General features: G+C 38.5%; 2 protein-coding genes across 10 annotated transcripts in view; one reads left to right on the top strand and one right to left on the bottom strand.

Moving 5' to 3' along the window:
* Positions 1-4691, top strand: part of AFAP1 (actin filament associated protein 1) — a 114898-nt gene extending 110207 nt beyond the window's left edge. For all 4 annotated transcript variants that reach the window (XM_048304590.1, XM_048304589.1, XM_048304591.1 and 1 more), the window contains one exon: positions 889-4691. In XM_048304590.1, the coding sequence (XP_048160547.1) occupies positions 889-915 (27 nt within the window). In that variant the 3' untranslated portion in view covers positions 916-4691. The remainder of the gene's footprint in view (positions 1-888) is intronic.
* Positions 4692-8777: 4086 nt separating this feature from the next.
* SORCS2 (sortilin related VPS10 domain containing receptor 2) overlaps positions 8778-26974 on the bottom strand; it is a 551258-nt gene continuing 533061 nt past the window's right edge. The window contains exons 26-28 of one of the 6 annotated variants that reach the window (XM_048304588.1): positions 21862-21965; positions 19585-19664; positions 8778-19246 (exon numbers count right to left, since the gene is read on the bottom strand). In XM_048304588.1, coding sequence (XP_048160545.1) covers positions 19223-19246; positions 19585-19664; positions 21862-21965 — 208 coding nt within the window. In that variant the 3' untranslated portion in view covers positions 8778-19222. Of the gene's footprint in view, positions 19247-19584; positions 19665-21807; positions 21966-26974 lie in introns of all 6 variants that reach the window. The other 5 variants (XM_048304585.1, XM_048304583.1, XM_048304584.1 and 2 more) reach the window with 5 other exon arrangements.

Below are 26974 nucleotides of genomic sequence, written 5' to 3' on the forward strand. Positions count from 1 at the left end.
GTCCTAAGGTGAGCCCATCTTGCTTCAGCTCTTCCGCTCCTCTGTACTGTTAGGAAATGCTGTCGGTGTCATTCGATAGCTGCAAGTTATATTGAACTGGGTGTTCAGCTGTAGCAATCTCATGATTTTCACCTATGTGGCACAAGAAATGGCAATACCTTGTTCTGAGACATATGAACAAAAACATTATCGATTACATGTTTTGGTGTGCATGGTGTCCTTGTCCTCATCTAACAGGTGGGGAAACTAAGGCACAGAAAGGCAAAGCAATTTCTTTAACTTGCCAAGCAACAGCTTAATTTGGATTAAGGGAAACAAATGCAATGCAAATTGACTTGTTTTTCTTAACCCTGCATGTTAGTCTCTCTGCTAAGTTGCTCTTTTTAGCCATCAAGTTATGTGTCTGCCATGAGTCTTATAATAAAAAAAAATTGAAGAGCAGTAAAGCAATCACTTGTCAGCTCTGAGAGATATTGAGGGCTTCCTGCTGTCTCACACAAGTCATTTAGAGAGTGTGCTTAAATCAGCCTCTCTCTTACTCAGGGAGGGCTGAGTGCTTTACACCAGCTGTGGGGAGCGAATTGCTCCAGAAGTCCCCTTTGCAGAAAACAAACATGGCTCATTTGCACTGCACTAGAAAATAAGTTCCTGTATATAGTTTTGGAGGGGTGGATGCTGTGCACAGACTATCAGAACACACTTGTTAGTATTCCCTAACTAATTTGTGGGCTGAATCCAGCAAAGTTAACGGAAAAACTGTTATTGACCCCAGCTGTGGCTTAGCAGATATGATGACATCAGTGAAATATCCTGATTTCTTTAACAGTTTCTTTATCTGTTTCCTGTCCCCTCTCCCCCCACCCCCCCCCCCCCCCCCCGCCTTTCCAGGAATGGGAGATGAAAAATGGAACATAAACATACCAAAACCATTCACTTTCCGTAAAGGCCTTACCTACGACAGACCAAGACCTAGGCTGCAAAGGACTCACGTGAAAGGTCACATCAAGTGATAAAACATAAGAAGTTTTATAACTCTGTTAAGTTAATGGTAGCTTGGCGCTAATTTGCCTGTGTATTCCCTCTACTGTATTGCTGTGTAACTACGTGTGCCCCTTTTTATTAGCTGTAACTCCTTGTTTCCAACGTCACTGGTAAAGAAAATGAAAACCAAAAAAAACCTAACCATAGGAATTAAAAAGGAGCATAAAGTCACAGTTGAAAGTTTACTTTGCTGAAATAGCACAGAACCAGCATGTTAACTATAGTCCATCAGATGGCCTGAACACTGCTGAAGACTGGTATGAAACCTTGACTCTTAGAAGGCAAAACTGCCTTCTGAGCTCTGCCACAGAGCAAGGCTAACTCATGAGCAGAGGCTTTGCTGGTAGCTGCTCACATGGCAGAAGAAAACTGAAGAAATGTGCTCACAGAAGCAGCAAGGCCTGCTCAGCCCAGGAGCTCTGCAGTGCCGCCGCCCTCCCTGGGACGACAACGACTCATTGGTGAAGCGTTTTTTGGATACTTTTTAGACAGATGCTTTTGTCACTGGGAGATAAAAAGCTGCCAAACTTTGAGACAAATGCGGTTTTGTGTGTTCTCTTTATTGCTGTTCTGAAGCACCAGTCATTTTCAAAGGTCATGTTCTTGAACTATGACTTGTTCCTGATTTTTTTAAAAGGCAAACAGGTTATTTTTAGATACTGCTTCTTTTCTATACATTTTGAAGAAGAAAAAGAAAACGTAACTGAAATTAGTCCTCAACAGATAATGGCAACTCAGAATAACTTATGCAGTCAGTCTCGTTTTATTTTTTATAATATAGTATTGTTAAACTTGAGGTATAGAACACTGCTGTACTTAGTTTCCTTTGTCTTTTCAGACCTCAGCTATTATTTTGAGGAAGATGGACTGCAAAGGTGATAATTTTCAGACTCTTTTATAAACAGTTTAACAAATAATTGGGGATTTTCTCAAACAGGAGTCCATTTCTGTTTACTAGGAAACAGCATCTTGCATTTTAGTCTGTAAAATTATAAAAATCTCTTTTCCTTTGTCTCCATCCATGTCACTCATGAGAAATTATATGCAGTAAATTGCCACTGAAGCCCTTCAAACTATCAAGATTGGTTTTAAAAAATCAGGAGGGGATGGGGGGGGAACGTATAATAAGATGGCTTCTTCTAAGTTTTTCTCGGTATTTTTTTTAAGCATTTGGAGAGCTTTCAATCATGCTCTCAAGATTTTTTTCCTCCTCAACTGTGAGGAGTATAAAATTAATTAAAAAAAATACTACACATATTTTGAGATAATCACAGATGTTAGGGCTGGAGTCTTGATAATTAGTTAAGACTGCAATTAAAATCACAGAAACTGGCAAGACAGCAGTTATCAAGGATCACATCCCTTTATGGCCAAGCCTGTAGATTATCTCTGATTATCTCTTACCTTTAGGAATGGGTGTGTGCAACTCCTGGAGGGTACACTGGGATTCTCAGCTGAGCTGGATGCCAGAGAGCTTCCTGCAGGAGCTTGTGGAATTTGAAGGCACAGAGCTATCAAAAACCTGATAGCTGACAGGAGACAGGGCTGTGTCCTGTTTCCAAATGCATTTAGGGCCAGGGATCCCACTGACCTTAGCAGTGTAGAAATGGGGCCCAGCATGAGAAAAGGCTCTTTGCTTCTTGTGACTTTACTTGGTACAAAGTGCCACAGGAATGCAGATGTAATAGGAAAGCAAGTGTCAGTGTGGTTTTCATTGAAAACACACTCTTTTAATATTAGTTTAGGTCATCTACTTCTTATTAACTCTCTAACTAGAGGGCACAATCTATACTGTATGACTATGGACTACACAGCATCAAATTCCCATAAATAATAGCAGAAACAAATTTGAAGCAAAAGTAAGTTCATTTAGGCTTTTTATTTCAAATTAAGTTATTTATTTGTATATTTCAATAAATATTTAATTTATATCTGTACATATTTATAATGCAAATTAGGCTTCTAGTCAACATTTGCAATGATGTAACAGTTGCCATTGAGAAGTGGTCCCACATCAAGTAATGCAGAGTAGTCAAAAGCCAAATCCCTTGTGTTGTTTACCCAATATTGGCATTGTCTCTTTCCACCCCCGTATCCCATGGTAAAAAAAAAAAAAAAGAAAAATTCCTTGGCAAGGACAGGTTTTAATCTATGCCTGAGGTAGATGTGTGCACATTTGTGTCCAGGCAAACAGAAATTGTGTGGTGCTGGGGTTGTGCACGGAGCCCCAGCCCTGGTGGTGCAGCATTCCTTGAGCTCTGCTAGTGCAGTGTGAAGATGAAGTGTGGCATGTGCTAATTGCTAAAAGGAAACAGAACAGGTACTGCCAGGTACAGGAAGTATAAAAGCATAACTCAGTGCAAAGGGGACCTTTAGCACCTTTTTGCAGCAGCTGTGCAAAATTTAAAGTTCACACAGGAGGGCACACAGAAATCAAGTCTTCCTGTTTAAACACATGGGTTGTAAATAAATCCTCAGGAGCATGATAAGAAGTTAGTTATCAGTCTTCTACCACTGATTCAGGGTCAAGTAAACCTGTAGAACACTTAATTTTATAAAAATTCTTGGGATAAAATCTTGTTTTGCCCCTCAGCACCTATAGCACCCTGAGCCCCTGTAGTGCCTGCTGCACAGGGGCTGCCACATAAACTAAACATCTTTCTCCAGCAAAGGCTCCACAAAGCCACCACCATTAGTCTATTCTACATAATGGCCAAGGTTTTGAAAGGGGGAAAACCAAAAAGCTTGGGAAATAACCTCTCTGTAGACCACAGTTGGTGCTGTGAAATGTGCTCTGTTGCCTTGAATAGCACTATTGCTGCACAATTTTTTATAAAGAGCCACAGAGCTTGTATTTTCACCGTTTTTAGATTTCAGGATCACCAGGCAAACTCAGCCATAGAGCAACATGACTTTTGTTTTAAAGGAAAACTCATATTTTGAACCATTTCTATGTCTTTTAAGAAAATGTTACACTTGTTCTTCCTCACCAAATGCCTGTTACTGTACCAGGTGCTTTTTTAAAATTGTTTGTTTGGTTTTGTTCTTTTTAATGGGTGATGCTTTTTTTATAAAAAAAAACCCAGATCATGACTTTGGGGGATCAAAGGTGTTTTTTTAAATGAGATGATTGTGGCAATTTGATTTTTCAAATGGAGAATATTAATTTAGTATCAAGTTTTGTTAGACACTTTCAAATTAATTGGCCCAGGGTGTATGTTGTATGATAATGTTCTCATATTAAGAATGTAATTATTTCCTTATTGTATTTTTTAAAAAACAAAATCATATTTAAAAAAAACCTCTGTGAAAAAAAGCATGATAGAAACATGAAAAAAAAGGTTTTGTTTTATTTTTGTTATTGGATATGTTGGCAGTGCCCATTATAATTGACTGTAAATATAGCCTTTCTACTGTATTTCTCAGTGTATTTAAGTTTTTTTGACACACATTCATTGAAACTTCTGTTAAAAAAAAAAAAAGTTCAAAATAGACCCACCTTCAAATGTGTGTCTTAGTAGCTTCAACTAACTTTCTGCCTTTCTAGTTTATTCTTCAGAAAGTCTTGCAAAGTGTGAAAAAAGACAGGCACCTGGTAGGTGCGACAGATCCAAGACCATTATTAATAAAGTTACCTGTCAAAAAAAGGCTTTGCATTGTTGTTTCTTGGTGTTTGTCAGTTCAAGAAGTTGGTGGCCTCTTAGCAGGCATCTGGCAATAGTCAACCTCAGCTGAGAGCCATTCTCCTGTGCCAGTCAGTTGAAAAATGCTTGGACATTATCATGAGTATTTTTTGGTTGTATCCCCATTTAACTGAGTGATGACCTTCTGCAACTTAAGTGCAGCCTAAGGACTCTCCTGGCAATGGATCATGGAATTCAATGTATTTAGAGCTCATAGCAGCACTTCCTGCTTGCCTGTTGCATCTGCGCCAGTTTGCTTCGATGTCAACTCCACTAATAAATTATGCAATACGTAAAACATTACAAATTACCTCTAAGAAATGAAAGTGGATTAAAATTAAACTGAGCTGATTATCAGGCTACTTAAAGATGAATGTAGCAATTCCTTATAGATGACTGACAGATGAGATTGAGAAGTGTTAAGCTGTAATTACTCCTTGCTGCTTTTCTTAGATTTTGCTCTTGCTCCTATTACACCATAATTATTACCAAATTTACGAAGTAGAAAGCTTAAATAGAATATACATTTCATTTTCCCAGACTGAGGGAAGCAATATTCTAAAGTAGTTAATTGGTTTCCTTTCTGTAGTGGAGTTTAAACAGGTCCATGTGATGCGTAGTAACAACAATTCAAGACAAAAAATAAACAAAAATTACAATAAAAACACAACAGGAAAAATAAAAAAATAACCATGCAATAATCCTGTGGTCTAAAATGCAGCAACTATCTCTAGGCTCTGTCTGATTCACACAACTTGCAGAAGCAAATGGCAAAAAAAAAAAAGACCTCCTGCATTGCTGGTACCTCAATCATCCGCTTTTGGACCTATGCAACATTTTCTGAAGTCTGGCCACTGACTGCCATAAATAGATAAACTCGCTGGGTTATGGTACAGCAACCCCTTCAGACGAGGACAAATACTATTCATATTACAGTGAAGTTCAAGGGAAAAAGATAAGGTCATTCCAGTGTGAAAAAATATATAATCTTGAGGAGGGAACTGTATTAACGGGTTATAAAAATGGGGAAACAAATAGTCCCTGCCACTAACAGTACAAATACTGAGGGTATCAAAATTAATGAGCAGGTGCAAAACTGCTCACAGGTGCTTGCACTCACTGCCCAATTCAGCTACAGAACTTGTCACAGAATTTTATTGATGCTAAAAGCTTATATGAGTCCATAAACGATAAACAAAATTCGTGGCAAAAAGTAATTAGAGCTATCGAACACAAAGCTCCCTGCTTCAAAGCAATATGAAGTCCAGCTCCAGGGAGGCTGGAAGTGTGCTCTGTTTAAGTGTCTGTGTGCTTTCCCCTGCTCCCTTGACATATTGCTACCGATAAATGAAGCTGTTTTCTTTCACAGAAAAGTATTTTTTTTTCACCCCAGTGGTTACAAAAACATTCCCTTCTATAAAGCAATGTATCACATTCTTTTCAATTTGACTTCTAAAGCAAGCATCTGTCTTAAGATCAAGGCAATGCAAAATTATTCCTTTTCAATTTATTAGATATCTGCAAAAATTAAGTCTTATCAAGGATATTCTTTGTCAGTAATCTGATTACAAGGGAATAATTTTCCTGTGAGATTTTGTAGAACCAGTAAACCAGCTCCATGGTCCTGAGTTGAACATAAGCTTAATTCCTGGCTTAATTGTTAAGTTTTTAAATAGAGTGTTAATTGCTGTCACTGAATTATTCCTTAGAACTTTTACTTTTTTAGCTTTTTAGCATGTAACTGATGATTTTGAATTTTTTTGAGATCAGCTTTTGGTATGATGCTTTAATGGCAAGAATGGATCCTTTTATCACTTTCAAAATACACGAGCAGCATTTGTAGTACTTTGCTTCAGCTTTTGAAAACCAAGAGGGTCACAGTGCAGCAATATTTTCTCCACAGCAGCTGAATCCATAAGAAAGCAAAACATCTTTTAAAGCATAAACCACAAAAACATTGAAAAGAAGTCAGTGTCTTAGTGGAAAACAGGAAAAAACATTGGCTGCTGTTTATGCCTCAGAAGTTCCATTATAGAGACATGACTTATATGATGTTGATACCAGTTAAGCTTCAAAATAGTATAGGAATTAATATGACTTTCATGAGGACAGCAAAGGAAACCGAAGTGAAGAAATTATTTTTTTTTCCCATGGAAATCTGTTTCTGAAGTACAGTAGCACTTAAGTACAGTAGGTTAAGTATTAGCAAATTTTATTTGGTGTCTCATTTATGGGAACAGCTTGGCTGTGTCTGTTCTCACTCCTGACCTTCCAAATCAGGAGCTTTCCTTGGTAAGAACTATTGGACCATCATTAGAGACTTTAGAATTTCTTTGAGTTTTGTTTTTATTTATATCAGAGACTAAATTTGGAAAATGAGATGTCACTTGAGATTCATCTGCTTTTCTAGAGATAAATTGCAGTTTAAAGTCTCAGCTAGCCACAATACAGGATTCGAGAACCTAAAATGACAAACACATTGCAGTGTTTCCTAGCTGAGCTACACGAGGAGGGGAAGCCTCAAGCTTCATTCCTGAACCCAGCCTCACATTTATCCTGGTGTGCCACAGGGTAGGGTCAGACAGCCCACACCACAGTGTTCCTCCAGCTGCCAGGTCCTTCAGCAGGCACTATGAGAAAGTGCTGAACTAGGGCAGGCTGAGAAAATTCAGTTTAATCTTGTTTGAATTCTTTTTCCTTTTAATTATCCATCTTCAGATCCTCAAAATACAGCTACTCTGTGAATAAATAATCCATTTTTTATCCTATTAAAACTTCATTGTAGTCTATAAAATTTCTTTAGGCATTTTAAAAAATTGGTAGATAATAATTCATGCTGCTGCTTTGTCCTGGTATGAGGTCTAATAAGACTTCACATTGCACATGCACAACCACAACAATTGGCAACACCTCTGTTCTTCCCTGTTGTGGGAAACAGAGAGTGAAAAAAACCATCAAGTTTTTATTCTTCCAGTGTCAGGCTTTCCATGGAAAGGTACCAAGCTACACAGCAGCCATCACCTCTCAGCAGACCATAAACTCTATTCCAACCCAAAATATAAACTACACCAGTAGCAGCTCATCTCAAAACTTTGATGCAGGAAAGGAATTCCCAGTCTGTAGGGATGCAAGGCATATTCTGACTTTAGCAATTCAGTGACCTTTGCAAAGACAGAATGCCAGGACCAACAGGAGAAAATCCTTAGGACATTAGGGCCAAGACTTTTTAGAAATACACTACATAATTTTGCATTTCAATTCCAAAGATCGTAGGCAGAGTGAAATAAGTATGTTGTGTATTAGCTGGGCATGTCCAGTGGGCATAATTCTGAAGATTTTTGTTTTGCTGGCTTTATGTATGATTACATATATTTTGTAGCTCAGTTTTATTTTGAGTCAGGGCCTGATCCTTGCACACAGCTACAGCCAACTTAAGGGCTAATTTTGACTTGAAGACCCCTCAATTTTTCAAAAAGAATGCAGCTTCTACAGCACAGGCAACTCCTTAGGAAGAAAGTGGGATAAAGGAAGGACAATTAATTAAAAAATATATAAACAAGGAGTAAGTACTGTGTGAAGCCAATGTAAATGGAAGAGATTGGAATAAAGGCATGGTAAGGGCAAAACACATATAGATTTTCTTCTGTTGATGGCGCTCTATTACAGGGAGATCAAGGCTGAAATCTACGAATTCATTAGCTAGACAAAAATATTCAGCCTCTGATTCAGTGACTTCTAGAAGAGCAGTTGCATGGCTTCAGTCTCACCACAGGGTGTCACCCTCCACTAGTGGAGCAACTCCACTCCCAGAGAAAAAGAGAAAGGACTTTTCCCTTTTTCCCCAGGAATGGAGCCGAGCTGCAGTGTAGGAGGATGAAGTGGAGTGGCTAAAGAGGAGGAGGAAGGTTTGCTGCAGCCTTTGAGCTCAGTGTTGCTGAGTTGAGTAGTTTGCTGCTAACTACTGACAGAACACACACAAACTCTTGGGGACTGGTTAAACTATTTCCCCTCCACAAACCCCATGAAAGGCTTCAAAAGAAAAACAAAGCAATCGATAGTTTAGAACCAAATTTTATTAAAGAAAAACCTGGAGTGCAGGTTCTCAGGACAAGTGCATACCTTTGGATGCAGTGGAGTACACAGGTACGTATACAGTAGTTTGCCTGCTACATGTTTGGAAGCTGAAAGAGACCGTGATAATCTGTACTGCACAGTTCATCACCATTGTTAAAAGTTGCCAAAACTTGCTTGTGGATCACTAACAGATACTTGGTTATGTGTGTGCACAAGACACAAGACTTTTTGATTAAGCTATTACTTGTGCAATTGAATCACAGTTAAGTGTTACGTCAAGCATATTCAAACATATATTTGTTTCTTTTTCTCAAAAACAGCACGTCACTACAAAACTGCCATTAAATGTTACATATTTACAAAAATATACAAATAACACTTTTCCCCATTTATGACAATGCACCAGTTATGGATTTATTTCATTCTTCACTTGAGCCCTGTTACTGTATACAAAGAAACCTGCTTAAAGCCAAGGTCACCTGAAACAAAATAAGGAGAAGGCATGTTCTGTTTTCAAAAATACTACAATGTGCAAAGGCAGAAGGAGAGGACTGTGTAGTCATGTATGTTAAAGGTAGGGGTTATAGCATACTGATGACTGCTAAGAGCCTTCACATGGAGTGGAATAAACCCTGGGTGAAAAATCTGGTTGGATACAGTGCTAAGCATTTGCTGACAAAGCGGTCACAAGTAGTTAAAAAATTCAGTTCTACCTTGGTTGTAATTAGCTTACAAATCTATCCAAAGAACTCTCATGCTAACCATGGGAGTAAAAATTACCATGGAAATCAGTCAGTAACCTGTGTAAGCACAGGTGCAGTTGAGAAGACTGATTTTAACCTGCAGTTGCTTTTCAAATTCATCGTGGAAGAAATTCTTCTGTAACACAAAGCTGAACTGATAATGTCTGTGGAACTGCATGGCCATAAACTAGGGTAGAATTTGGCCCTGCAATGCCAAATAAATGATGTTCCACATAAAAACAGGGTAGCGAGAAATGCTTTGTGAATCTTCACAAGACATATGTCAAGTCTAGTTTTATTTATTGGCTTTCATATACCTACCAAGAGCTGCAGCTCTAATTAGCCACTAAATATGATTTAGGCTTGGTTAAATTACCATGTTTTTGTCCTTTTGTTTTCATGAGTAATGCCAGCAGAATCTATATTTAGCTGTCTGAATCTGGACTGAGAGATTTTGCAACCACCTGTGCTGGAGCAGCCATGGATGCACTGTAATTCCATCCTTTACTCTTAAAAAGGAAAATTCTCTCATTCCAACTCTCATCTCTCCAAATATTCTTCCAATATAGGATGAAGCAGTATTCCTAGTGCTGCTTCATAAATGCAGAGCAATTATACTAGGTTAATTTAATTTAGGTGAGGAAGGGCAATACCTGATGCCTCCTAAACCCACAGTTGCAATGCACTAGGGTGGTATTCTTTAAAAGCACCTTCTGCAAAGAAACCTATCAAAGTTTAACAGAAAGGTAAATCACAGGAACTGTACATATTTGTAAAAATAAGTGGTAAGTAAAACATAAAAAGTGGAAGTTTCCCAAAGTACTCTGACAGATGATTAAGTTCCCCACCCTCTTCCAATCCACTATTCCTCTGCAAACTTCTTGTATTTATTTTTTCTCAACCACACAGAAGAGGATGAAAATTAGTTAATCACCTTTTGACATCAGCCCAGTTTATTGGTTTTATGACAATCAGAGAAAAGCAACTTAGACAAGACTGGGATCAAGAGAGCAGAATTCAGGTATACTTCTCCATTTGATTGCTTTCCTTCCAGGGCCTTCTGCACTGCAGCAAGTGCAAACTATGACTTTACACCCATGAGGAAATCAATCACAGCCTGTCAGTGACAAATGAAAAAAAGGATCTGTACTCAAAGGCCTGGTGTGTATATGAAATGGAGGAACTCTCTGTTCCTAAAATTAAAATTTCTAGTCACATGTTCAGTAAACTCCAGTCACTGGTGTTTACCCTCAGGAATGCTACACCAACTCCATTCATCTTCTTTAAACATTATAAAATTACAGTTCATAGAGGCATTCCAGCAAATTACATTTAAACAGTATAAATGCAAGATGCAGACTATAAAATAATTCTTCTCCCTTGTCTCCTAGCTCAGTGCTGTGCTAGGGAGGAACACCATTAGCAAATGACCCACAATCACCTGGAGCACACATAGGCATCTTGGCTCCAAAAGCAATATCTTTTCCATGCACCTCAGGTGGAATGCTGCTGTGAGCCAGATCTGTCTTAAATTATGGGTAGAGATGGTGATAATTTTGCATGTTCCTCATGCTGCATCAATTTAGACTCATGGTTTAAAGTCTCTGCGTGCAACCAACAAAACTAAAAATAGTTGCCATTACAAATTAAAGTAAGCTTCAAGGCTTAAGCAAAACAAAATCAACAATGTGTGGTAAAATCATACACACTGGTAGCACTGACTTTCTCCCTGTTTTTCCTTGTCCTGTTTAGTCTTGTGGTCCCCTCCCTCCCACATCTCTCTCACGTACACTCCCTAACACAGGCATCCCTTCAAAGATACCGCTGAGCTTTTCAGTGATCTTATTCCCACTAAATTCTCCAAGCTCCTCCAGCATGACAATTCTGCCAAATCTAGCTGGTGACTTTGCTTAAGTTTGTGTTTTATGGAACTTGAATCCAAGCCATTTTCCCTGGCCTCTAGAAAAGGTTTCGCACAGACCCATTCCATAAACCTGTCAACTCCAATTGCTCCCAACCCTCTATTAACAAAGGATTCTCTTTACTTCACCTATTCTTCAGCTTTGGTTTGTAACAATTTCTCTAAAAGGCTGTGTCTGAGGTTAGGTCTCAGCATTTCCCATACTGAAATACAAATGCAGCCCAATGGTCTGGCAAAGTGTCTCTACCCAACTTTGCTGCAATTCTGTACCTGCCAGACTGCAAGGCTGGCAAAGCAAGCCACCCCTTGCTGTGCTCCAGGAAACTCATGGGAGCACCTTGTCCCAGACTGTAACCCAAAATGAGGCAGAGGAAGATATTTGGGAGATAACAGATAGAGCTCTGCCAATTAAATATATAATTTCACTACAGACCAATGGCAAAATCAATATATACACTGGTGAGAGAGGAAATGCTGGTTTTTATTCTTTCAGGGAGTATAATACTCATCCACATCTCAAACTAGAAGCATGTATTCTCTGGGATGAACATCTGAGAGAAGTTCTTGAAAGGCAAAAGATAAGAGTTCCAGGAAGATTTAGAGAAAATGAGAGACAAAATTAAAGCTGAAAGGATTAAAAGATACTAAAGTGGGAAAGAAACAGGAAGTATGGACTGCAGTGACACAAAGCACAGGGAACATCATTGACCCAGATAATACAGCAGAGCTTAGTGGAGATGCAGGAATGGGGAAGAGATTGTGATTCTTCTTGCTATCGGTCAGGACATGGTAGGGTGCATATCCAAATAAAAACACAGACAGGAACATAGAACAAAAAGCAAGGGAGAAAAAGTGGACTGTAGAGAACATATACATGGAGAAGCCAGGCAAGGCAGAGCCACAAACAGCAGCAATAGTGAAAGAGAACAAAAGAGGGAAGAAGAAGATACAGAAAAAGAGTGGAAATTTGGGCGCTCTTTTTCTGTAAAGTTTCACCAACAATTTGGAAGTGTTAAAAAATGCAGGTGACTTCCTGAACAATTACTTTGCTACTTCAGCATCTCAAAAGATTATCCCCAAAGAGAGGAGTGTATTCACAAGTATATGGATCCAATGAATTTGGCAATTCCCTGGGCATGTGGTTTGTGAAGATATTCTGTCATTTTAACCATTTAAAGGTCCTGATGTGAATCTGAGACATAGAGGTGGTGTATTAAAATATTCTCCTTTGGACTAGTTTTACCATTTGCAAACTGCCTATGTGCATATTACTGATGTTTGGGGTTCTGCTTCTTCTGCACAGTCCTTTCTATTCAGAATCCATAACAAGAATATCTCAAAAGCCACATGGATATAAGCCTGCTGTTTTCCTATATGAGCTGTCCTCATTAAAAAGTATCTCTTTCACCATATCAGAAAGATTTCCGTTTTAAACTGTTTTAATCAATAAGCAGTGTGAATTAATACTTCTTTTAAAAAGTGAATAAGCCAATTCTTTTGCTTTGATCTGCAAGAGCAGACACTGTCAGAAAGAACTAAATATTAGTATCAAAATATGGCTAAAATTAGTAACATCGAAATATAAGACATGCTAAGGAAGTTATTTGGAAGGCCTGGCCTTCCTGGTGATTAATATACTCATCATACCATTAAAAATACATGCAAAAAAGGCATATTATTTAAGCAGTGCCAGGTACTGCCGCTTGTATTATTGCTGCTCAACAGGGCTTTATGTCCACTGTATTGCAAGTAATCAGTGTAAAGATGCAAATTCTACAGAAACACAGAAATCAAGGCTGATCAATACAGGTGAATTTTGTGTGAAATGCAAGTGTTGCAAGGAAATAATATCAAGCAAAATTACTTGTGTAAGGGAAAGAATGCACTTCCTTTCAGGGCTAGTAAATGTTGCTTCTGAAAGAAAATCAATCTGGAAGGAGAGAAAGGCAAAGAGTTTGCAATTAAGAATATGTATTTCTAGAGATACTATTAAAAAGTATTTAATGCAAACCATAACAGCTCTCTGATAAGGATTTTTTCACACAGCTCTGTCGTTGCATTTCAGAGTACATATTTCTAAGCCTTCCAGTATTTCTTATGTTAGATACTCTCTTACAGAAGATCATTTCAGCTACCAGCATGTAAATTAGCTGGAAACAGTAATGCTGACAAGCTTCACATAAGGAAAAGAAAGGGATGAAAAGAATGGAAGTCATACATGGCTCCACAATTCATAGCTTAAGTAATTTGCTACTCCATTTAACAGGAGGAAAAAAGCTGGGACTGAAGACTTACAGAAATGAGACCTCACATATTAAAAATCATGAAACTAACTCGCTGTACGTATCAATTTCAATGGAAAAATATTCCAAGAGGCTGCATTCTTTAGCCTCCAGAGCAGCCTGAAGTACCATTACAGGTTCTTCTTTCCACAATAATGGATCCTCTCTGCTTATGCAACACACTTGAAAAGCAAGAACAAAAAAACCTTTATCTGCATGACATTCCCATCCAGATTTGGAAAATGGGCAGCTCTGGGCCATCTCAACATGGAGCAACCCTTCTGCACCCCATCCAGTCCGAGGGTGCACAGAAAACTGGAGCCAATGCAGCTGAGGTGATCGGTTGGGTAGAAGGGCCAGCTTGGGATAGAAGATTAAAACATTGAGAGGGCACAGCTTGACATTTCCCAGAGACTGCAGGGTTAGGCTATTAATTGCAAAAGCTAACTGGGGGTCTGAGTTATTTGTCACTTTGATGATTATAGTCTAAAAATAAGTCAAAAACATCACAGGAATAAAAATACATTTAAATATCATAGAGGGCAAATGCTAAGATACTGAAAGGAAATATGGAACATGAAAATTCAAACTTAACATTAAGAAAATGATCTGAGCAGACCTTAGAGCAGACCTTTAATAGTCAATTAAATCCCATTCTAACAAAAGTTTTAGATTTTCTCAGACTAGTACTGGCTATGTGCCAGTCTCCAAGAAAGTTGTAGAAGCAATATGCAACTGGGACTAAAACAGAGAAAATGAGCCAGGGAGCAGCTTTTTGGATGGACTTAAAAGACAAAACAGAATTTTGCATCTCAAAAATCAAGATTTATAAAGGTAAATGCTTATAAATTTCTTCCTGGTAGAAAGCCAATATTTTGAGAGAAATGGGCACTTACTTTCATCTAAAATGCTGAAATAAAAATGAAGATGGAAACAATACAGTGGTATCAATCAATATACAATAAAACAACTATAATAACTCCAGCTGGCAGGGGCTGTGAAACGAAATAAAATTTTTAGTCTCTCTTTTCCCCTGAAGTCTCATTAATGAAAAATTACAAAACTTTTTAATAGAAAACATAGGAAAAATCTATGACTGAAATTGTCATCGATTCTATCTACTTAGAAACATTGACTTGAAATAACACTAGAAATTCAAAACTTATCAGAACCTCTGGTTCATCATCAAAAAGCTACTGCAACCAAATGCATGTATTTAATTTATTATAAAGATTTTCTTTTTCCCACACATTTCTTTGAGCATGTCTTTGTGTAAGGAGGATGGAAACTACTGCAGTTTCATTCTATTGACCTCTATTGAAGATACAGCAGACAGCAGTAGAGTCTCCCCACTAAAGGAATGTCTCATTGGTCTGAAAACACAGATAATCATGTCAGCTGAAACTTGCTTTGCACTAGGAACTACTGATGGCAAAGCACTGATTTGTCTTTTTCTATAGGACAGTTAGTTAACAAATCATCTACTTTATATGAATAAACAGCTAACTCCTCATTACACTGGTCATTGAAAGAAGAAAACTCATCAAGAAGGATATAATTCAATGAGAATATCTTAAAAGAGTTCCAAGAAATTGGATGTGAATTATAGATAACAACATCTTGCCTCAGGCTGGTACCTTCTTTTTCTTCACAGTCATTTCCACCACCCTCTTCTACAGAGTATAAAAATATGCACTGGTTTATATTGCTTATATTATTGAAAAATTAATTAACACTCTGTGCATTTTCCCTAAATGTCCTCTGAGCATTTCTGAGTACTTTATATGGACAGGCTGATCCAAAGCCATATAAAACATTCAATGTTGAAAGAGAAAGCAAAGGTAACAGCTGTAAATCTTGATGGGTCTGTTAGAATGCTTCAGATCATACTGCTTGGAGCACTCTGAAAAGTACAGGGTGTTTTTGAAATTGCAAATACACCAGATTTTAAGAAGGCCAAAAGAGGCCAATGAGGCCAATACACTGCCAGTTTTTTTGGTTTCAGTATAGTTCAATATCAGTGCTGATAAATACCACTGTACCCATTTTTATAAGGTTTTTTATCAAATAACAATGCAGAGGAGTTGACAATACTAGTGTGTAACAGCAAAATCGCAGCCAATGTTGCAGTGCTACCACATAACAGTATGTTCCAATAGCAGTGTTTAAATAAAATTACCTTCTTTTTTCTTTTTTTACCAGTGATGCACCTTTTTTGGATTATGCATTTTTAACATTTATACCTAATTGCAGCTGGTTTCAGTAGAGTACTTTTAAGAACAATGATAATTACAAGTAAAACAAAGAAAGATAAACAATTAATAATTTATGCCCACAAAATTCTTTCACTCTGATGATCCTGAACAAACAGTAATTAACTTAGCCTCACAATACCTGTGTGAGGTAGGTAATTACTATCAGCCCTATCTTATAGGTGGGGAAACTGAGACAAGCAACTTGCTCAACGTCTGGGTACAGAATCCAGGTATCTGACAGTCATCTTCTGCTTCTTGGCCACCATATCACCCTTCCCCACGAAAAAAAATAACTAAAATACGTACCAATACTGCATGTGTGTGTGCACACGTGTGTGACTAGCACTTGTGCATAGAAGCAACTATGTGTTTCTGAATACTGATGTATCAGGATTTTAGATATATATAAAGGATAAAAAGTTAAGATATCATGGATGTAGTTCAAGAGATTTGAGAACTAGCACTAGTGAGTCTTTTCATTTACAGATAAACCAAGACACCATGAATGAAAAAATGGTAATAGTACTTTCTCAGTTTTAAAATAATTCATTTTAAAGTTATTCTTGTGAGGAAATCAAAGGCTTCCTTTATTATCTGCTGGGTGTTATTAATACAGTTATGGCAATACCAACATGTCTTTAGAAAACCATGTTTTTAAGATATGACAAACCAACCTCACATGAGTGCTGCATGAATCAAATTAGTAAGCATCAGAAAAAATTGTTACAGGCACTAAATTGTGCGAAGTGTTAATTAGAGTACCAAGCAGTTAAATATTCTAGCGTGTTCCAAAAGACTCCTGTGATCAGAGACACAAATCACCCTGAATTAAATGTATAAAAATAGCTGTTAAAGCATAAGTTAGATGTGTGACCCAGTTCCAACAGAGCCCTTTGCCAATCAGACTAACCATGCGAGAACAACTCCAAGCTGGAGCTTCCGTCCCGTTCCTTGTCCATGAAGCTGGTTTGCCACTCACCTGCCCTATACAAACAACTTATTTCAGATTTATTTCACAGGAACAAGTAAGATGTTTGCAATGCTATTTTATTCTCTGCTCCAGCTTATTTCCACTAGAAAAAGCAAGAGGAGCCGGTGAGGAAGGAAAGCCACTGGTGCAATGATCCCAAGAGTTTCCAATTCACAGCACATTTTGTATATGCACTTCTCTTCAAGAAACCCAGACTCAGATAGATACATTTAAGACCTTGAATTTCCGCAGTCTGGCATACAACAGTCAGCTAGGGCATTGCTTCTCTGTTAATAAGTTTACATGGCACTATACAACTAAATAGGCAGAAATTTTAGAATTTTTCTAATTATTTTCCTGAGCAGTTTCAGAATCTTCACTCTAACTTTTCCACCTAATTCCTTACAGTAAGTTTATAATCTAGGTTTTCTTGTGCTTTACATACATCCTATGGGGTTTATGAGAGCCTACAGTACTACACTGAATTACTGTATTTCAAACTGCTGCATTTGATGATAATATATTCACAGCTACATGGAAGAATGATTCCAATGCACACACCGATTTTAAGACAGTTCTTTTCTATTTGACTAGCATCCATTATTTTCTGTTTGCATATTCTGGACGATGTGCTATCTGTATCCTTCTTAAACAAGGTGTGTGTGAGCTTGTCACTACCATCAGTATGACATTCAGTGAGTACAAGTTATTCTCTATGAAAGGCAAAAAGTGAAGAGATTATATAGGTTTCTGAGAGAAGCATCCTAATCCCAGGCAGCTGTGACACACAGGATGCCAGACATTTGAACTCACCACACCACACTTGTTTTTCTACATGGCTAAAATAAACCAAAGAGAAGACAAGAGGAGTGTGGATTCACTGTGTTGCCATTCTCTGGGGATACAGAGGTCAAGACTAGGAAACTCTGACCCAACTCACAAAACTGGGATTAGGAAACAAGGGCCCAACTCACAAGCCGTTCTGCAGGCAGCTCCTCCAGAAGCCCTTCCCCTGCCCTCCCTGCAGAAAAAGGGGGCAGTGGACTGAGACACCCTGTGGAGATGGGAAGGAAACAGGAAGCTCTAAATCCCTTCCCATCATCCCCATGACCCTTTGGATTGTCAAACCAATCCAAGCGGAAAAGGTCAGGCTAGGGTTTGCCCACTCCCACCAGCAAGGGAAAAGAGCCAGAGGAAATTCCAAACAGGGATGCCATGGGAAGGAGATGGTGGTGCTACCCAGCCCTTCCCAGAGGAGAGCTCTGACCCACCCCGCTGCCCTTAGAGGAAGTTTTTAAAAAATAACAATAAAAAGAAAGCTACGTAAAAGAGGTATTTACACTCTCTGGAAATTTAAGAAGAGACAGGCCACCTGCCTAGGGTTTAACAGGACAACTCATCTGGCAGCTGCCATCACCCTAGGGGGACTCACTCAGGAGAAAAGAGCAACTAAAATGACTGTCCACAAGTGAAGGCACCTGGTCTGGAAATAGCATCAAGCTGGTGTTTTTCTTTCACATGTGATGGGACTGGGGGGAGATACTCGTGCTGATAGCTTGCCAGGACTTGCTACACTTACAAGAGCATTATTGTATATTATGAGATATACTAATTAACATTTTACTTCCTTTAATCCTCAGAAGGACCTAAGCCTAAATTTGTTAGATTGTCTCATGTATGCTTAAGTTAAGAGCTTGTCTCAACTAGGAGTGCATTTTTCTCTCCCTCAGTCCTTTCCCATACAGAAACGCTTGGCCTCCTAAAAAACTTGTCATTGTGATCAAACCATCTGTTCTGGTCTAGTCACTAGTGTAAAAATCACCTTTTTTGGGCTGAAGACTCCCAGCCTTCCGCTGAATACCTCAACTAAAAATATAATTTAAAAGTTACAGTCAATCATTCTAAAAATAAACATAAAGAAATAGAGCATATACAGAAAAGAAATAAGGTGGCATTGAAGGTGCCTAGGGCTACAAATTTGCTACCATAGTTTGAGTTTCAATTGTAATGAGTTCCCAGGCCACAGAGTGAACACAAGACATATTGTCCTTCGCCCTTGGTAACTGATGATGGATGCTTTTTTCCACAGGACCAATAAGAAACCTCCTCTCCATCAGCATTTACAGCCATATCTGCAATTTTGGGACATCTCCAGGGAAAAATAAAACGGTACAGAGAAGAGTCTTTTGGGTTTTGTGTTCAGCTGCAAATATCAGCTAACCAGGTAACTGTGCATCTCTCTGGAGTTGATGCTCAAAACCACGCCTGAGTGATTGCCTAGGAAAACATAGAAACAAAAGGCCAACATTAGTGTATTTCAGGTACTCCACAATAAATCCCCCTTTTATTGCAGGGACAAGTCAATTGCATAAGAGAGTGGCTTTATCAAACAACAGGTCAGGTGAAGGTTGGTGCAACAGCTCCATGTACCTACAGCACACTTTTGCACAAAGCTTTTGCTCATGGTGGTGGATTTGTGGTGAATTCCTAGGGTTTCTATCCCAGTGACAGCATAAGTTGGTTCTCTTTGTGGCTTATAAAGGTGTAGTTGTCTTGAGGGGTGCAGGTGAGGGAGGAGAATGGAACCTGAGGCGTCCATTCGACATGCCACTGACCTGGGACTGGACACTGACCGGCATCAGCAATAAGGGAACTCTGTAGCTGTTCAAGTTGCCACTTCTCCCAGAAGGAGTCACTGCAAGGTAATGGTGTTGAGGAGTCCCAAGGTGGGGGTTGCGATAAAGTAGGCAACATAAAATATATAGAAAACAAAAAAAGTGGATGGGTGAGTCTGGAAATACTGTACTGTGGAAATTCAAAAGTTATGAGAAGAGAGAACAAACAGAAACCCAGGCCTGTATCTCCCTGCTGTGCATGGAGCGGAGGCGGCTACTGACATCTCCCAAGAGGGAGGGAGAAAGCTCACCAGAACTAGAAGGGAACTCCATGGCATAGGAACCTTCTGCAAATAATGTCGTAAACCAGAATTTAATATAAAGCAGGGATTATAACATGTTTTATAGTCTAAGCCAGATAAAATAGAGTATCATTAACAGGAATATTTTCTTGGCAGTACTGAGCAATACCGGAGCTAGTGGAAAGTATTGCAAATAACAAAACAGTAGAGTGAGCAGGAGTGTAGTTTTATGTATTAAATAACATCTTCTGTCTAAAAGCTGTACTGTAGCTGACAAATATGGATGATTATGATCCACAAATTCGAGCTTTTTACGCTCTCCTGGAAAGTCTGCTGCTGCACACAAGCTGGCAGAAGCACAAATAACCTTGAGATCACATTTGCTGTCTTGTGACATCAAAACATCATGATCTTGTACTCTTTAACCCTAAAATAATTCTCTGCTCATATGGAAGATTTTTTTTTCTCTGAGTAAAGAGTGCAGGGTAAGCAGAGATTAATTCTAAATATGTTACAAATCAGGGCAGTATTTCTTTGTTAGAGCATCCCAAGCTGCCTTCTTTTAAACAAACCATAAGGGATTTTCTACCGTTAAAAGAAGTTATGCTTTTGTACCTTACTAGAGGTGTTTGAATGCTCCACTTTAATAGGCATGTCTGCAAGGACTTTGTTAGCATTCAGCTTCTCCTCTAAAGACCCTGGAGATGAGCTGACCAAACAATTTTAACACAGATTTTGTTTTTCCAGGTTTGTTTTTGGAACTAACTCCGGTAAAGTCAGGAGGGCACTAACAGTTGTCTTGCAAAATCAGAATGAAAACACAGTGATACTCATAAACAAAGTTGTCAAAGAAGAGATAGAAATACACAAAGCAAAGCAAGAGGCTGGATTCTTCCCTTGCGTTCAAAGCTAACACCTCCAAGAACCTAGAAGCAGCACACAGTTCAGCAAATGGAAATAAAGACATTGACAACAAACAAAAGGGTGAAAGAAGCCCAAGAAAAAGAAATCTCTCCTCTGACCAGGTTCTGTCTTCCCCAGGGTACCTTGAGTGCAGCTAAAACACATCTTCTTCCTTGGGGTTCATGAAGATATTACAGTTGCCTTTCACACCATCGATCTACTGCTACAAATCCCAAAGGCTTTGGATCATCTGATTTATTTTCACAAAATGTGCCAAAATGGAACTGGGTGTTTTTTACATTGTCCTACACTTTTCAGACTGTGACCTGAAAGCAGCCTGAAGACAATGTATTATAGATCAGCACTCCATGTTGCATTAAAACTAACCACAGGGTGCTAGGATATACACTTCCACCTGACACTGAAATAATTTGCACTGAGAGATACTCACAGAAATTTCCCTCATGGGTTCTTTATAACTGCCTTATGAATAGTAGAAAATCAACATCTAAATTAAGGAAGACTTATGATACTTTTTATACATGAATAAATTTAATGTTTCTGATCACAAAAACTTTAAACGCCATCGGAATATGAAGGCAAATAAAGCAATGGATCTCCATACAATCCATCTGAAATCACAGAAGCATTGACTCCACAAATCCTTCCGGCCTAAACTCAATTTTCCACTAATTGAGGGGATTATTGAGTGAATTTGACTGTTGCAGATTATATCCCATTCTACCAAATATAATTTATCTCTAAAATTGTCCAAGTCAGTCTCCTGACATTAAACTACCATCTCTGTACTCATGCTCTATATAGCACATCATCCATACATTAGGCTGTATCTCAAGCAAGACAAAAGAAGGTGATTGAGGTAACCCCTTGTTAGTGGTGTTACCATTTGTAACATCTTTTCGAGACTGAACAGAAAATGAAAAAGAACTAAAATGAAAACAAACATCAATTAAAAATCAACTTCTTATGAAAATTGATAAACTAAAAGCAAAGTTACCTCTTGCGTTACCTAGTGTTTGAGAGTCCAGATCATCATCAATAAACTCCTCACCCTGGATGATGTTCTGGGTGTCCTCACTGTGATTAACAGGGCTTGTCATCTCCTGCTCTTTTTCATTGTGCATCTGTGCGTAGACATTTCTGCCTGGCAGTTTCCTAAATGGGACAAGAAGAAAAAATTTTGGGATGGAGTTCTTTTGTGCCACACACACACTGGCATCAGAGCAGAGCTCCAGCAGAGCAAAGTCATTCCAGAATAAAAAATCATCACCAATGCCATTCTTCCTTAATTTTGTGATCACAATCTAAATTTACCAACTCTTTGTTCTCAGTTTTATGTAACTGCCTTATCATGATGTTCATACTAAGATAATATTTAAGCATCAGTTTCTAGGATTGACAGGCAATGGACAATGTTGAAAAAAATTACTAAAGCCAGAGAAAAACTATTTTAAGAATTCGAGCAATAAAAGGGCCCAGTGGGTGTTCATTCTTGGTCCCAGGTGTTTTCACATACATTAAGTTTGGTTGCAATCATCATCGTGTCTCCCTGAGGAGACGGGCTGACATTGAAGTGTGATGGCATCAGATGGCACTCACAGTCAGTCAGAGTCAAGGAGAAAAAGTCAGAAGTCTAGGAGACAGGGAATGGAAAGGAGCAAAGCCAAGAGGCCAGGACCAAGGGACAAGGAGTAAGAAGGTAAACAGGCATTCATAAGGGCACAAGACAGGGGAGGTTGGTTAAGTTAAGCAGGCAGCACTGAAGGAGACAGAGTATAAAGCCTGAACTGGAACAGATGAATTAGAAGACCTCTCTACAAGAGACAATAATTCACTCACTCTGACTGGAATCTAGAGAAACAAAAAGCACCTTATTAAATGCCTCTAATAAACAATTAGCACCATGGCTGAGACTGGGAGGCTTAACACTTAATATTGATACAGGGCTCTTAACTAGATTAATTTAAATTAGACCTTGTAAACTCAAAGGGAAAAATCAGGGACTGCTCACTTTGCAGCAGATTTTATGGTTTAAACATTTCTCAAGAGCTATACCCTTTGCACTGTAGCTGTGTTCACCTGCAGTCTGCCTAGGCACATAAGGACATCCTTTCCCAAGCACCAAGCAGACACTTCAGATTAGGGAGCTGCAGGCTCTAGGCTCCATTTCCTACAGTGCCAGAAGCTGCTTGACAGCTTGATCAGCATGACAGCAGATCATGGCTGTCAAAGGCTGTGCTTAAACCCAGATTATTGCAATGGGCAGACAACAAGAAGAAAAGAGAATACAGGGTTGAACAGCTGTGGTTTCTGCTGAGCCCCTTTAGATAGTGAGAAAATAGAAAAAGTGACACTAATTATTAGGCATCTCTCTAAAAGCAACCATCTCCTGCTCCACATTACAGCAGCAGTTTGAAAGGTGGATAAATACACAAATTACTCTGTTTTCTCAAGGCTTTTGAAGATGATCTGTTTTAAATGTCATTTCACAAGAAGCTATCTTTCGCAAGGGGCACCATTTTGGTTTGAGATAAAAAAGTTACTGTAGCAAACTATTCTGAAAAGCAAATTCATTGCATCAAAGTAATAAGGATAAATGGAAATTACTAAGAAATGAAAGATGACTGAAGATAATCTCCCTTTAATCTGAACTATCCAAAAGATAAATTGAGTCCTATATATCTACACAAACACACATACCTGTATAGGCATATGTATACACACACACAGTAAATTATATCTCTAAAAGTTAGGTATTTTATCCCATTATTTATAAGCAGTACAAAACCAAATGGAAAGGACAAGGATGGAAAGAAAGTCTGATGACACAATGCTGTCTGAGCGCTCTTCCAACAAAAACATACACATAAAGCCAAGCCCTGCATCACTCTCCTTTCATTACATGGATTAAAAAAGCCATTTTGAAAGAAAGGACATTCCTCATTACCAAAAGAAATACATTAGATAATTAATTTTGTTTTTTTTTTCTCTAGGGCCCATAACTGCTTCTAATGTGTCTGGTAATGAAACTGGTCATGTGGAAAACAGTATTCTCTCAATCAGACCTGCATGAAACCTGTCAAACTGCTCACTTTCAGCCCACCATCAAATGCCTAAGGGAGACAAAACCCAGAAGAATGTCTCTGTAACACATCTACAGAATTAGCATATATGTTTCTACAAAAATTATAATAACCTTCTCAGAAGGTTCCCTTATTTCTGACAGGCTGTAGTAGTATCAATGGCATTATCAAAACAATTTTGACATAATAAAAATGTTAAACATCTCAAACCCATATGGCACATCACACCTCTGCAGTTAAGTAAAAGGAGAAGAGCTGCTAGCGTGACTGCTGCTGGGACCTGTATGAAACCAGGTCAACAAAGTGTGTCCTTTGGTGTTAATCCTGAGGCTTCAACTCATGGCCCCTGCACAACTTACTAGTTAGAGATAACCATGAGCACAACACATACTAGTAAACACATTCAGGAAGAATAAGGAAACCTCTCAAGTTCACAAATAACCATTAAATATATCGTGGCTAGGAGCATTTCCTTATGGTTTAAGAATAAAATGAGAAAAGGTGTGAGCTGTTATTTCTCACTTGGCTTATTGGCCCCAATCCTACTAAGTACAGATCCTTTGGGGAAGGTATAAAGCAGAGGTACTCCGTACTTGCGTGCTTTCCTTTGCTCCTCACACTTACATGGGAAAGACTGTAACATTGTGGACTGGGGGAAGGAGAATATCACAAGTCTTGAGGAGACATGTACTGTAGGCATTAGACCTTTTACACACTACAGAGATCTCTCTGTGTTTCATATTGGTTCAGTTTTACAAGGAACTCACTCAACCACCCTGAAGAAAAGGATAGTCCAAGCCTTTTCAAGAGGCATTTTTAACACATGTGCCGGATGTTCTGTTTACAAGACTCAACCACACTGTGGGATGACATAGGATGTGGATACTGGATCCTCACTAAAGATGGGCCTGATTCTGACAATTTTCCAGTGCTTCTCACTGCTGTAAAATGCAGAAAGGAGGCTGCTACACCTATTTATACAGAGAAAAACTCTAGTGTACCCCGATGTGCTTTGCTCTTCTTCAGGAAAGAGTTAATGTTGGGTCCAATGTAAGTGTTTGAAGCAGGCAGAGCTGAAATGCTTGGGTCTGCATAAAAGACTACTGTGAAAACATGACAAGACACAAAATTTGACCCAAGAGATTTGTATCAGCAACATGAAAATTGAAAGCACATTTAGAAAACAGACAAGAAGATTATGCAATAGTTTCTTTGGGGGGTTTACTCTTCATCTGCAAAATGCATGTGCTTCACATCCATCACTGGAGACAATTACCTCTGCTGAGCAGCACTCCATGGTTTATATTTTTAGTTTCTTTTGTTTTCCCTGTAGCATTTTATTTCAATCACGAAAAAGAAGAAATATTATGCCTGCTTTGAGGACCATAAAAATAGGAGCTAGAGAAGTAATTCTGCACAGCACTACTAAAGAACATCACAGCACATGGTTTTCACCAAGATCTACAGGCCCCACACCTTTTAGAAGATATTCCAGAAAGTACTTCTTTTTCCCTTCCTATATTCACAAATTCTAATCAGTTCATACCCCAAACTGTTTGCACTTAAAAATGTTCAGCAGGAAGGAACAGCAGGGGGGGGATGAGATATTGATTCCTACTCATTTAATCTCTAGTTTATTTGGCTTTCAATTCCTTCTTTATGGAAAAAAGTATTCATTCTCCTTTATGCAACTTCATTCATTTTCCAGAGGCTTGATTAAAATTCTATTCAGTATAAAAAAAAGAACATATTTACATTGCAAAGAATATGGAATAATGTAGCATTGTCTTGGAACTTAAATAAAAGTAACAACAATAATAATCCATTAAATAGAATACTTTATTGTGGTGTTGACTTTATTGTATTTGGATTAATGTTCAGATGACTGACTTTGTGCTTTAAGGCACTCCTGATATACTTGCCTCTTTCATTTCAGAAATCTTTTCTGCATGCTATTACTTTGATTTCTGAGGAAGTTTTTATAAAATATTATGGAACAATAAATTAGTGGTTGTTTTTTTATCACTAAAAGGCATGGATTGGGACTAAGCTTGCTCTCATGGAACATAAAAGCAGTATAAGCAAGGTGGGAAAAAGAGATAGCTTTTCTTCAGAGACCAAAAATGAGATAGTAAGTCAATGAGGCAGAAAGATAACACAGTTCCTCTCCAGATTGTGGAAATGACCCAGGAGGGGGTTCATTTACCAAAATTGGTACTTGATAGTAGCAGGCAGAAAAGGAATACATACAAAATTGTATAAATCTGGACGAAGAGGATTCACACTGATTCGTGAAAATAATGTATGCAGCTTTCAGTACATCAGTAGTAGTTTTCATACAAATTAAAAGATGAAGATTTTCATACTCTTTCAGAGAATAGAATTTGCTGCAATTAATCAGGTAAAATACATAAGTACAAAAGACAACTATTTGCTCTGGTTTGGCTACTCTAATATCCTGCTGTTATGCAGAAATGAAAAATAAGAAAAGGATGATTTCAGATCTTCCTCTAGTAACATGATGATTACATAGCAGCTTTGATGTGGCTAAAATATAATTTTCCTTTCCTCCACTTTGCCTGGTGCAGACAGTGCTATTTCCCTTCTCTATACTGTTGCCCAGGACCCCACACCATAAAGCTGTTTTTGAGAGGATGAAGAAATCTTTTCTGGATGGAAGCTTGAAAACCACAAAAAAATACAAACACTGTTTCAAAGGGAACTGAAGAAGTGTGTTTGTACTGAACCAAAGTAAAGATGGTATGGTATAGAAAAAATACATGCAGATCCCAGACTCGCATTAAGAAATAGCCCTGGATTTTTCAAAAATATTTTCCAGCTGCTTCATACTGTTGTGGGCAAAAGAAGCAGCTGCAGTCCATTTTACCTGGATGCTTAAACAACTGGAGCATACTAGTGAGTATTGCAACATGTTGTTTGCACGAGGCACCCACTTGGTGATTTCCATACTCAGGAAGTGAGAGCAGAGCAGAGCAAAGGCTCTTTACTCGTGGCTTGCCCACCACCCCCGTCTGCTGACAGCACTGCCCCATCCTGCACAGACTGGTTCACCAGCAAGGA

This window comes from Corvus hawaiiensis, chromosome 5 (genome assembly GCF_020740725.1).
Source record: "Corvus hawaiiensis isolate bCorHaw1 chromosome 5, bCorHaw1.pri.cur, whole genome shotgun sequence".
Classification (NCBI taxonomy): domain Eukaryota; kingdom Metazoa; phylum Chordata; class Aves; order Passeriformes; family Corvidae; genus Corvus; species Corvus hawaiiensis.